The sequence below is a fragment of the Euleptes europaea genome, chromosome 11 (genome assembly GCF_029931775.1).
Source record: "Euleptes europaea isolate rEulEur1 chromosome 11, rEulEur1.hap1, whole genome shotgun sequence".
Taxonomy (NCBI): Eukaryota; Metazoa; Chordata; class Lepidosauria; order Squamata; family Sphaerodactylidae; genus Euleptes; species Euleptes europaea.
Window position 1 is genome coordinate 60,300,325 of NC_079322.1, and position 14,070 is coordinate 60,314,394.

The 14,070-nt window shown below is 41.4% G+C and overlaps 1 protein-coding gene across 1 annotated transcript in view; it reads right to left on the minus strand.

Annotated features, from left to right (window-relative positions):
- ODAD2 (outer dynein arm docking complex subunit 2) overlaps positions 1–14,070 on the minus strand; it is an 83,224-nt gene that overhangs the window by 17,377 nt on the left and 51,777 nt on the right. Inside the window, exons 16-18 of the mRNA XM_056857605.1 lie at positions 9,345–9,459; positions 4,799–4,987; positions 2,977–3,198 (exon numbers count right to left, since the gene is read on the minus strand). Coding sequence (XP_056713583.1) covers positions 2,977–3,198; positions 4,799–4,987; positions 9,345–9,459 — 526 coding nt within the window. The remainder of the gene's footprint in view (positions 1–2,976; positions 3,199–4,798; positions 4,988–9,344; positions 9,460–14,070) is intronic.

Sequence of the window (14,070 nt, forward strand, 5' to 3'; positions counted from 1 at the left end):
CACCGACCCACCCTGCTTCAAAGCTATGGTTCTATGATGCTTCGTCAGTTTCCCATTTTTCTTCCCAACAAGTGTCTTTGAGTCTTTGGCCATTTATGCAGGGGTATTTAGCTTGTGTTCTCTGCTGGACTGCTTTGAGGATTCCTATGCATTATTCATGATTGTACCAATCTTTTAGAAGTCACTTCGCTCCCACCTCATTCTTCCCGTGCAGTTCTAGGATGCTGTTTTATGACGAATTTGAGTACTTCTTCGAGGCAAGAGCAATGCAAATCCTCGCCATTTCTATGCATATCTCTAACTTCAGGTTTCTCTTTCCATGCCCATTTTGGCTTCTCCCTTCCAAGTGTCTGTCCCTCCCATCCAACCCCTTCCCTCAAAGCAAAGCACAAATGAGGGAGTTAAACCCTCATGAAATGTGCAGGAAGAGAGGGACTGCAAAGGTTGGAAGAGAGAGCGGCTGCAAAGGTTAGAAGGTGGCTCCCGGTAGGGAGCTGTTGAAGAAAGGTGGGGAGGAATACCCAGCAAAAGCACAGGCAGTCCCTTTAAGAGCTGACCTACCCCCTCCAAGTAAACTGAAACAAGGCTGCAAGGGACTCAGAAGCTCCATGATTCACTGGGGATGCCTAATTAATCACAAGGTACTCCTGGAATTTTTTTGGGGGGGAAGCCCTCATGCATATGATGTTTGAGAATTTGGAACAAAAAACTGTGCAGCAAACCATACACAAACTTCCCCTGCGTAAATGACCAGCATCCACAATCTTTCCAAACAAGTGTTCAGGAGTGCAGTGGGAACAACCAGGCAGTGCGTGTAATGGATATGCCACAGGTTGATTTCAATGACTTAAAAAACTTTCCACTTTAAGCAAATCCCTATTAGGTATTAACACATGACTCTTGCCTTGAAAATCTAGCAGGAGATTGACATATGGAGAAAAAAGTATCCAGTGTTTTGTCTGATCAGGGTCATAAGGCATCAATTGGTTACTGTGGGAATTAAGGCAATACGTAATTCCTGCAAATTAAAGCCTGTATTCTAACCTAACCGAAAGTTACCTCTCTGACTTAAAAGCCCTACCCATGTCCTAAAAGGAGTGCAAAATTCTCCATAGGTTTTGATGGCAGTTTTCAATAGGAAAAGAAAGGAATATTAATTGCAATGGCCACATTTCAAAGAAGATGCGGTTTCTAAACTTCTCTATCTGCACTTGAAATTTTTAGAAGGGCCACAGAACAAAGAACTTTGGGAATAAACCATTGCAAAGCAATTCTACAGGAATACATTTTTTCCACAGTTCTTATTATGTGTTTGAGCTGAATAACCTACTTTTCTTATTTTCCCAGAATAATAATCTGCAATTAAGTACTATTATAATTACTCCCTTGATTGAAAACACACATTTTAAAAACGGATAACTAAAATTTATGTCACTACTAAAAGGGAACTTGGGTAATTAAAATAAATTAACTTAATTTTGGCAGTTGTCTGTGGGATGCCTGTAATAGAATCGACATACAATCGGTGCTCAAGAAAATTACCATCTTTCTGGAGCTTTTAAATTACATACAGGATTTTTTTCAATATATTTAATACAGAAATCTTTTACCTAAAGCAGTATGACAAATGGACTTGTTCAGTATCCCTCCCTCCACCCCCGCCAAATTTCTGGTGATCGTATTATTTCATCTTAATCCTTTCAAGGAGAAAGGCTCCTTAGGGCTGGAGGGAGTCTTCAAACTTTGCTCAGTGGAGTGGCAGGATAGGGGTATGAGCCACCTTAACTGAACTATCCCTATCTGAACAGTTCCCATGAGTTATCACCAATAATGTTAAAGATCTCTTCAGATACTCAAATGGAAGTTATCACACTGACACAAAAGACATGGAATGGTATAGTAAGACTTAGGGCTGAACTAGATGATACCAGCAATGTCTACCTGTTGCATAAATCACCAAAACCATATCTTCTCCCTCTTCTCTCCTGGACAGCCAGTAAAGAAATAAAACAAAGGACATGGATGTCATTGTGATCCATCCCCCTCCCCCCCTCCCCCAAAGAGCCAATGAAAAGCAGCAGAAATTGGACAACTCAGACCTTGGCAGCAGCATATTGTGTGTTTAATTTCTCTTCATATTACCAAGGAGAAAGGAGAGAGAGGGACACTGGCTCAGGTCAGACCATAGTTTGATTCATGTGGGCCACTTCACTTACTGTGATTAAGATATGTCAAACAAAGATCTGAAACCATGGTTTGAAGTTGGTATATTAAACCCAGTTGGTCTTAACTATGATTTCATGTGATCTCCAAGCTTGGACATCCTTGCTTTTTGCTCACTACCTCCCTTGCCTCAGGGCCAAACGAGATGTGACAGCATCCTCGTAGCTGCGACAAGGACACCGCTGCCATTTTAAAGTGATTTAAAATGCCATGAGGGCCCAATCCTGATCAGGTCTGCAGTGCGATGCTCTTGCCTCCCTCTCCACTTTTCAATTGCCGAAACAACCATGGGGGGGTGCAGCCATTTGGGCACTTCATAAGGATCAAGGGGGGAAATACCTCAGACTGGCCCTCTGCAGGCCTGACCGGGCCTTCACAGTGTTTTTAAATCACTTTAAAATGGCGGTGACATCCCCATGGTGGCCATGAGGGCACCATCAGGACTAGCCTGGCTCTCAGTGGAGGCTGAGATATCATTCTCTCTGAGGGGTAAGGTGGGGAAAAAGAGCAAAGGTAAGTTAAGTTGTGGTGTCGCACTATGCCTGAGTCAAGCCATTTGGTTGCTGTTTTCAGCTGTAGCCACATAACCTTCATAACTCTCTCATTCCATCCTTGTTTCATCTCAGACTGGGTAAACAGGTTTGGAGGAAGTGCCCCTTTGATAAGCTTAGTACAATTTGGGATACACCCACCTTGCAGATAATACCATTGGTATGGTCAGACCCGGTTCACTAAAGGTCTTTTTTTTCTCACCTTTACCACTCCATTTTCATGCATGGTGATGCAATTGTTGGGATCCTCTGAGAGCTGATACAGGGCTTGCGCAGTAGCTCGATGAACTGCTGGATCACTTGATTTCAGGTAACGTACTAAAGGGGCAACGGCTTTGGTGACTCCGAAAGCAACTCTGTTGTTTCCCCACATACAGCAGCGAGAAATGGCATCTGCCAAATGACGTCTTAATTTGTCATTATTCTGAGCAAAGAGGGGGGGAAAACTGTCGATTACATTCCTCCCATCCTAAATTAGCCTGGAAAGACATTTAAACAGAAGCCACTGATAGACTGCAGATTAAGAAAATAGGTGGGAAATGCAACAGGTATTTCCACCTGGGATCTTTAGCATCAGAGAAACCACTTCTGTAAGACTAGATTCCAAACGGGGTTATTGTCCGTATAGAGGAACCATTTGAGATTATAGTCATAAGGATGGTTCAAGACATTGTGCCTCCCAAAGATCTTCCTTAAGTGCAACCCTGCTGGGTGTCAGGTAGGCTGCAGATACTTCTTTAAGCCAAGACTGGTTTGTACCCGAGACACAGGGCAGGGGGCACTGCCTCTTCCGACACCCCTGCAGATTTGACACCCCAAGTGACCGCTTGCTTTGGCTCTGCACAGCCAAAGGCCTTCTCTAGCAATATGTCCACCCAGTTTCTTACCTTAAGGCAATCGTTTAACTGATTTGTAACACAGATAATGAAAGTCTGCATGCCTTTGCAGAGCAAGATGAATAACAAAACTTAATTAAGCTATGAAGAAAAAGAAGAAGGAGAAGAGTTGGTTTTTATATGCCAACGTTCTCTACTACTTAAGGAAGAATCAAACCGGTTTACAATCTCCTTCCCTTCCTCTCCCCACAACAGACACCTTGTGAGGTCGGTGAGGCTGAGAGAGCGTTAAGAGAGCTGTGACCCAAGGTCACCCAGCTGGCTTCATGTGTAGGAGTGGGGAAACCAACTAACCAGATTAGTATCCACTGCTCATGTGGAGGAGTGGGGAATCAAACCCAGTTCTCTAGATTAGAGTCCACTGCTCCAAACCACCATTCTTAACCTCTACACCACACTGGCTGAATGTAGGATTCAGACTAATTTAGTTTCAGGTAAATATCTGCAAGTAGTTCTATGAACTGATTTTTGAAGCAGAATGGTGTATTGTGAGCCACGAGGGTGTAGTAATGGTTAATGGGTCAGACTAGGACCAGGAGACTCCAGTTCAAATCTGGCCACAGCTGCAACATTCACAGGCCAACCTTAAACCACCCACTCAGCAACGGTCTTTCCTCACAGAGGTGCTGTGAAGAAAAAAAAACGAGGAGACTCCCTGATCTCAAAGGAAGGGTGGGATAACAAATGCAACAGACACCAAATTGATTAAAGCCAGAATGTACCATTTTAAGAATCACACTGAAGGTTGTGATAAAAATAACGTAATGCACATAAAGAGAAGGTGTATCCCTCTCAGTGTACATCCCTACATATCCAACAATCCTTTGCTGATTATAGTCTAAAAAAAAGCATTTACTCTCCAGCCATCTGTTCCATAGTAAAATCTACAGCAAAGGTTGTTTTTCCCCTTCACATTGTCTTTTTAAGGTTCTCCCACCCCGATTTTGGCCATTAAATCAGGAAGTCCTGCCTCACTTTTATGCCTTCAGGTGTATGCTTCTCTACAGCTTGGCAAGTGAGCGATTTTGGCAACTATGTTTTACTAGCTGCAGTAAACTCAAGGAAGCCTTACTGAGATTCCTACAAACTGGCGGTTCTGAAAGCCCACTGGAAAAAGGAGTTACTTACTGTGTTTGCTAGTTTGGACAACAAAGGAACAACGCCATGATCTGTTATAACTGCTAAGTTTTCTTCATCTTTTGCTATGTTGGTGATAGCAGCACATACACTGGCCAGGACTTCTTTATTGTCTGATTTTAACAAATTGACTATCAGCTCCAAACCACCGACAAACGAACGAACCATTTCACCAGCATCCTAAGTGGGGGAAAAAAACCCAAACCATTAAGCTTTAACAAGTAGTTTGATCTCTATGTCATGTGAGGAAAACATTTTGAACTTACAGTGTATGCACAATTTGTATCTTTTTGCATTTTACAGCTAATTACTCCTCTCATTTTTCAATCATTACTGGAGCCCTATTCACTGAGAACCTTTGGGCTGCATATGATTTGTGAGGCCTGATGATTGTTTGTATCAATATGCTATGACATAAATAACTGACAGACAAAGGTTTGGGACCTCTTTCGCTTCCGAAAGCCACATTCTCTTCATGATCTGAGAGGTACTGCAAGGTAAAGTCTGTTTAAAAAAGGCAACATGTTTATTAATAATCTTACCCTTATAGATAAAAGCCCCCCAATAAAAAATTAGTAGTATTTTCCATTTAGAACATCTTAGAAAGCTGAAGATGTCAAAGCCAATTTATCAACTCTGGTTGCTTTTGCCCAAAAATGTGATGGTGTTACTGTGCAAATAAACTTGAGTTACCAAGAGTCCTCTGTGGACTACATTTCCTTCAGCAGAACTGTCCTTTTCCAGTTCCATGACTTGCCATTTTAAATCACACCCCAACAAACAAAATCCATTTGCAGGATGGCAGGAAGGAGCAGAATGTTCAATTTGCCTCTTTATTCATTTCATAAAGTATCATTATATGAGAAAGGAAAACTAATAGCATAATGCAGTATATGAGCCAAATGCCTTGGCAAGTGGCTTCATAATCTATACCAGGGCTGGCCAACTTCTATTTGCCTGGGGATTACACTATTCTGCAGACAGCAGTCTTGGGTGAGTGTGTGTGTGTGTGTGTCAAAAACCTGTTTTGCAACATAAAGTGATCCAATCATCATAGTCAGTCTCCATAACAAAGTCAGCACTATCTCTCAGTAAAGACTTCACGGTTATTTAACACAAGAACTGATGCACAGTATTTCTATCAATCATAAATATATCTAATTCTCAGCATGGCCAAATCTGTGAATACTTGAATCCAGAGACCAGAGCCATGAATAGACAAGGAGAAAAGCCCCAGGTTTGTCGAAAAATCTGAAATCTAAACAAACGACACTGGGGGGAGGGTGTTAACCCCCCAAATAAGAGAAGCAGCACCTGTAGCATTAATAAACAAATGCTGTCTGTGGCGGCTGCTAGACAACCACAACAGTATTGCCAGTTGAACCTTTGGTTTATATCAGTAAAAGGCAGGGGGGTCGCCCTTCCAGGGGTGTTTTGGCATTTGAGGGAGGACTCATTGGGGCCAGGCTTGGCAGCAACCACAGGGTGATTTGCTACCATGTGACTTGCATTAGTCACCCAGAAAAGGTGACAGTGGGTGAGAAATGCTGGGAAATGGGTGGCTGGAGGAGAGGGGAGGGGGAAGGGAGATGGGCAACACAGTGGGTGTGGACAACTGAGGGGACAATCGGGTGAAGAAATGAAGAGTGTTTCAAACATGTCTGCACCTCTTTGAAACGGAGAAAAAGGAAACATCATGGTATAAGTGGTTGCAGAAAACATGGAGATTAAACGATTGCAAAACATTTGCAACACCAAATGGAGGGGAAACAGTGCGGACAAGAAAAACATAAAACGTTGCATGAATCGTTGCAAACAATTTGTGCGGAAATGGTCTCTGATACAAGATGCTGGACTAGATGGACTCCTGGCCTGATTCAGCAGGGCTCTTCTTATGTTCTTATGTAATCTATTGGATGCACATTTCCCCTGACAGCCTAGTACTGCTGGTAGAGCGACTGCACATGCTGAACCTATTTCTCCATTCAGATAAGATTACCTGGGACTGGGAAGAAAAAACTGCAGTAGTTTTCACAGTCTACAGGGCAAGTCAAATAACTTCTTGCAGAGGTCTGCTGAATTCCAAACCAGGCCAAATTTCTTCTGCAAGCTTAATTTATATGGTCTTACATGCAACAATGAAGAAAGTAACCTGGCCACTGAATGTGACCACTATATATGCTTAGACCATATTATATTCTATGTCCTCTCACCCTTATTGCTACATATAAAGCACTGGGTGTACGCACGGAAAGGACAGGAAGCAAAGTGAACACTGAGTAAAGAATCTTAAAAATAATTTTTCATTTTCTTTACCAGCCGTAGAGTTTATGAGGAGAAAATTATCTTTAATCAATCTGTTCCCAAACTACTATCACACTTAAATATGGAAAGAATTATGCCCTGTGCCCTATTGCACTATTTGGTGAATTTCATGATGATGTGAAGAAAGATTTTTGAATCTTTCAGATAGGGCATTTTAAAAGATTCTTACCTCACTAATGCAATTTGCCCAATTAAAAGTGTCCAAATAATTTTGGATCCTATCTGTCTGTCTTTGGGATCAGCATGGCAACTGTACTTGAAACAAGGAAGACTTTGTAATTTCTGAATATTTTTATGTTTACATTATTCAGCATGGGGGAATAAAGTCATATCATGCCTACAAAATGACTTTCCAATATCAACAGAGCTCAGAACACTTTTCATTGCAATTCTTCATAATTATTTGCTTTGACTGGCTAATATGCTTCCACTCTGTCACTGCAATTACTTCTACCGTTATGGTTTGTAGCTTTTGAATTAGCCAGCTAATTAATCTAAATCTACTTCTGTTAAAGTGATTCTGTTGCCTATAGGGCTGTTCTTTCTTAAAACATATATGTATCAAAATAAATATATTTAGATTGTGTATATACTTACCAAATCAAAATAACACTTCTATCATGCAGGAGTAACACTGGAACACTTCCATGGAAGCAGTCTGCTGCCCTGATCTAACCCTCTATCTCCTCCCATCTACTTGCCAACACAGGCAATGATGCCCAAGTACACCCCAAGTACGCCTGGATTAGGTTATTTGTAGTGAAGCGGAAGAGGGAAGGATTTTGTGTAAACACAGGAAACTACTTTGGTGGATCATGCCCAATGTACTGATGCAAACAATAATTAAGTAAATAACTCCGTATGTTATCGATTCCATTCAGCAACTCTCCATTTCACCTTGTTTGTATCCATGGGGAGTCAACCTCTTAAGGATTATCCATTAGATAATGTTCTGCAAAATTTTAAACACAGCCTGTTGGAGGTAACTTATTCTTGCACGTTACTTACTGGGTATATTGAGAAGAAACATCTTGCTTTGGCACCGTCAAATGCCTCCAGTGCATTATCACCATGAAATTGCTCTGTTTATCAATTTAATTTATTAGGATAAGAATCTTTTAGCTGCCTTGTTTATTGCATCTAAGAATATCCCTAGCTATGTTATGGATACACTTTTGACAACAGAGAATTTAGTGTGTGCATGCGTGTATGTGTGTATACACACACACACATATTTGGAAGTGTTTTTTCACATATGTATTTGTTGCACTGCATTGCATTTTTAAAATGATATCCAAGAAAAAAGCATACACAGTGGATATTTCCTGCTAACAAGACTAACACAGAACATGGTCTGTAGTTGCTTAAAATAGCGTAATTGAAGAATCAGGCTGCTTCTACTTTGTGTGTGTGTGTGTGTGAGGTAAATACAGATGAGGCTTATTTCCAGGATAGCTTCTGCACTGTGTCTTCTATGATTCATCAGTCAAATTAAGCTCTTGGCCACAAATTTTGTTACTCTTGAAAGTGCCATCAGACTTTTCAATAAAAGTGCCATCAGACTAGATTCTGCTAGTGTGTCTGCCTTCTCCTCATGAACTGGTTTTTCCACATAGGCAAGTAAGGGACTGGGAGGGTAAGGTGGCATGGTATAGCCTGATCTCATCAGATCTTAGAAGTTAAGCAGTATTGGTACTTGCATGGGAGAAGGTAGTGGCAAACCACCTCTGCTTCTCACTTGCCTTGAAAGCCCCTTGCTAGGTTCACCACAAGTCAGTAGCAACCTGATGGCTCTTATGTATATAAGTAAGGGATTGTTGGAAAGCTAAGAGAGAGAAGACAGTATCAGACTATGTTTGGGGAGCCTATAATTGTTAATCTTCGCTTCCCCTTCCCCCTAAGAGTTACATAGGGGAATATCACTTTGTTTCTGAGAACCATCAGTGCCTTTATAATAACACCATCAGCCATCATACCAATCTCCATTTGCATCTTATACCAACTTGCATGTCTAGCAACCAACACAATTCACCTGACAGAAAGCGGTAAATACTGCAATATTTAGCAGGCCTGGTAATTAAAGGGCAAATGATGAATGGGTGTATACACAGGTAAGCAACAACCCATATAACCATACACATTTTGACTACTTGCTGGGCATTTTGCTAGTAATCTATGCAAACTGTATTAAATTTAGAAAATATTTTCTTACCTTTGCGTTTTCAATGCAAGGACAGATAGCCCATGCTGCACTTGCCTGGACGTCTGGATGAGGATTTTTCAACAAAGACCACAACAAGCGAACGCCATCCAAGCGATCAATTATCCTAACAAAGGAACACATTGGGGGAATCAAATGAAAAACAATGTGTAATTGTACATTAGCTAAAGATGGTGGCAAGACTTGTTTGTGATTGGCTACTAGTTATAATGGCTACTAGTTATGATGCATACCTATTCCCCCCCAGATCAGAGGAGCATGCCTATTTTATTAGGTGCTGTGAAACACAGGCAGGATGGTGCTGCTGCAGTCGTCTTGTTGTGGGCTTCCTAGAGGCACCTGGTTGCCCACTGTGTGAACAGACTGCTGGACTTGATGGACCTTGGTCTGATCCAGCATGGCTTTTTTATGTTTATATGTGATATTTTTTGTATCAGTTCATCAACAGTGGTATGTTAGGGTATAGTAATTTATATCAGAACATGCCAAAATTCTCCATAAATAATTGTACAAACATGGTTTAGAACAAGATATGCTTTCTCACTGAGTCTTCTGAGTCCTGAACAATCTCCCCCACCCCCACAGCACTTTGCCTAAAAAACCTTTTCATTAAAAAAATTAAAATAAAATAAACTACATTATATAGTTGGGGATCTTGTAAACTTAAAAAACAAGCCATGTGACTTTTTAACGAGCTGCATGCAAAGTCAAACTAAAATTCAAACATACTGGTTTCTTTCATATAGTAACAAATACTTTCCAAAACAAATATTTATGCCAAAAAACTATGTACTTAACTCTATATTGAGTCTATGTTCAATTTATTTACCTTGCTGTATGACATATTTTAAATTTCTATGTTGCTAACCTAACATTGGGAATTAAAATGGGTCACACCACAGTGCACCCTTTGTTAGGTATGAATAACGTGTAGCTTGTTTCTCATGCGCTCCCTACCGACAAGGCTAACACTGAATACCGTGTTATAATTGCTTAAACATACTGTAATCAAAGTATCTTCATGTCTAGCTGAAAAATGAATTATCATCAGAGTCATCTTTAAACCATCTGTCTTATGTTTATATATCAATCAGTCTAGGGGATCATAACTTCGTATTAAAGTCCACTGAGTACTTTAAAATGGAGAGGAAGACCAAACAAAACTTAATATCCTTTACAAACATGGCTTTGTTCGGGAAGATATGCAAAATTCAAAGCAGATGAAACGAAGATAAAGAAAATCAGGCATACTTTGATTTCATAACCTCAAATGCTTAATTCCACACAGTTTGTCCACATCTTTAATTGTGAATCCCTTATTTTGGAAACGAAATAAAACACAGATTTCACTCATGTAAAAAAAATCAAGCAAGAACATCTAATTCCTGTTCATTATGTAAAATGAGTTTGCCAGGAATGAAAAGTAAGTAGAAAATCAGCCCTGTACGTAATCATACAATTATTTTGATGCAGACAGAATGATTGAGGACACAAACCCTTTGTTTAAAGTAACTACAGCTTTATATAAATTGATGCAACGTGGTTATATGATTTTGCTTTCCAACATCCAGGTATTGTGGAGAGAAGCAAGGACAATCTGAAACATTAAACAAGGCAGGCAGATTTACACTGCCAATATAAAGTATGCAAAAAAACAAAACAAAAAACAACAACAACCCACCAATATGACAGAAAGCAGGAAATCAGATTTCATAAGAAGCTGTAATAAAACAAGGACATGGCACCACAGCTAGATATAAAAATAGTATGTAAGTCATGGTTCTGCATAAGGAAGAAAAGGGGGTACAAAACAGTTTAATAATCTAATGCCCCCATCGTACTGTATTCTGTGCTGAATATGATCAGAACCTCTATGATGTAATTTCATATTTTCATTTTTACTGTTTATGCACCACTGTTGAAAGTACGCAGGGTGACTGAATGTCTTGCTGCATCTCCCATCGGTCTTGAGAGGTAGACCGTTCATATTCTCAGGGTCTCAGGAAACTGAACTCCACTGCAAACAAGCATTTTGACGGAAGCCACCCAGTGAGTCATAAATGGTTTGGGATTCAACACCTGCTTCCCAGACCAAAAATCAATGCTGTTCCGTATTAGCTCACACAAGAAGATAACATGTGGCATTCAGGACTGACAGGGCAATCCTAAGCATATTTATACCCTTTCGAACCCAGTGATTTCAGTGGACCTAGAAGGATATAACTCTCTTTAGGACTGCAGTTAATTGTCTTTTGGAATAACTTCCAGCCTTGTGCAGTTCCCTGCAAAATATACATTTAAAATACCACTGTTATGGACGTTGCAACATTACAAGAACTTGATTTTGCTTTCCTGTCTTCTTTCCCCATCACTGGGACCACTCCTTCTGCACTTGGATTACCCTGCTGGCTACAAACCCCTGCAGTGACTGGTGCAGTGGTTAAAGTGTCGGACTAGGATCCGGGAAACCCAGGTTCAAATCCCCACTCTACCATGGAAGCTTACTGGGTGACCTTGGGCCAGTCACACGCTCTCAGCCTCACAGGGTTGTTGTGAGGATAAAACTGATGAGAGGAGAACAAAGTAAGCTGCTTTGGGTCCCTATTGGAGAGAAAGGTGGGATACAAACAAACAAACAAACAAGACCAATGAGAAATACCACATCCTTCCATAGGCACTGCATGTCAGACTGTGGCATCTGAGGAAGTAGGCTCTAGCTCAGCATAGTTTCCGCTGGAACAAAATCTTGTTAGTCTTTAAGGTACCATTATACTCCTGTTCCATTCTTACTACAACAGTCTTAACAGTGTCATCCTAAACGGCGTTAGGATGATGCTGTAACACAGTTACCTCTATGGAATTCAGATCTTCAGATGAATCACTTCAAAACATGACTGGTTTCTTGACCCTGCTTTTGCTAATCCCTTATTACTGTACCAATCTTGCCTTTCTTCCTGCACTTCCATCTTGTCTGTCCACTGGAAAGTTTGATCCTGCAAGTAAGAGCTACCTCTGTCCTCACTCAGAACAGTCTGAGAGCATTAAGAGGGAAATTATTCCCTTGCTGTAGAGCTTGGAACTTTGCCTCCCGGCTTATACTCTTTGTCTGAAATGCCCATAAACAAACTGAGACAATAACATTGCAGCTGGGTCTTATAACTTGCAAAGCAGCAAAGTGACTAACATCTGGCCCTTTCCAATGCTTAAAACAGAGTAGAACAAGGATAGCATGCCATCAGACCAGGATTTAAGTAATTACCTGGGGTGGACAGGATACTATGATCGGGAAAGGATTTCCCTCTTCCTCTTCATAAGCACGCCAGGGAACAAATCCTCCAGACCCAAGTACCCTAGGGCTCACCATGCCTAAAGTTCTCTTGTTTAAGATCCTTGCCTGAGCAATGGGTTCCAAGATAGAACAACAGCCCATGTGGCCACCGTGCAAAACTTTTTGAGGAGGGCCTTTTCCAAGAAAGCTGCAGGTGCAACAGCAATTCCATGGTGGGGGGAAAATGGATGGATATTGATACAAACAATTAATCAAGTGAGCTAAAACCACCTCTGGAAATTCTAGACAAGGTGTACATGACGACAATACATTCCCCTAAACCAGAAGAAAAGAGTGGATGTAGAAAAAAAATTCCTCAGTGAAGCAACGGGAAAAATATGGTAGCATAAACATGTAATGAAATCTTAGTAGAATTAGAGCCAATTTACATGCCAAGGAGAAGAATAATTGGTTTCTATATGCCGACTTTCTCCACCATTAAGGAAGAATCAAAGCAGCTTACAATTACCTTAACTTCCCCTCGCTACAACTGACACCCTGTGAAATAGGTGGGACTGAGAGAGCTCTAAGAGAGCTGTGACTAGCCCAAGGTCACCCAGTTGGCTTCATGTTTAAGAGTGGGGAAACCAACCAGGTTCCCCAGATTAGAGTCTGCCGCTCATGCAGTAGTGGGGAATCAAACCCTGTTCTCCAGATTAGAGTCTACCGCTCATAACCACCGCTTTTAACCACTATACCATGCTGGCTCTCAAGAGCTTTGGATCACACGTTCCCTGCTCTTCAGGCATGTAGGACCCCATTCTGATCAGGATCATGGCCCACATGGAGAAGGGGCTTCTGCCTTGTCCCCCACTTGAGCCATTTTCCCAACTTGTAACAGCTGTGAAAAGCCACTATTTGCTCCATTGGAAATTTTACCTTTAGCCGTGGTCCTCCCATCCCTTCAGGTTAGAAAAATGGCACAATGGGTAGCCTGAAGGCCCGTATCCAAGTGTCCCGCAGTCCTGATCAGAGTTGGGACCTACTGCATCTGGAAGGAATGGAACTCCCAACTCATGTGTGATTCAAAGCCCTTGGACTTTGCATCGTGTAAACTGGCCCTCAAAGGGCCAAGCAAGCCCAGTCTGGCAAACATACAGGTGCCTGTGTCTGTACTCATACATTTCTCCATTAGGCAAACTGCGGCTCCTCAGGAAAACAAAGTGGATGGCAAGGGTATACAACAGCCCACCATTTCATCACAGTCATCATCTGAACTGGGCCTCTAGAGTGCCAGGTGACTAAGTTTTTAAAAATGCTGGGAGTTCAGAACACAGAACTCCAGATGTCTCAGCTGCTTTGGCCTTCACTTCCTAGAGACGAATGGGGCAGTATTCGCTCTGAAGCACTGCAGAGGGCCAAATTTAGAGCATGTGAAGAAATCAGGGT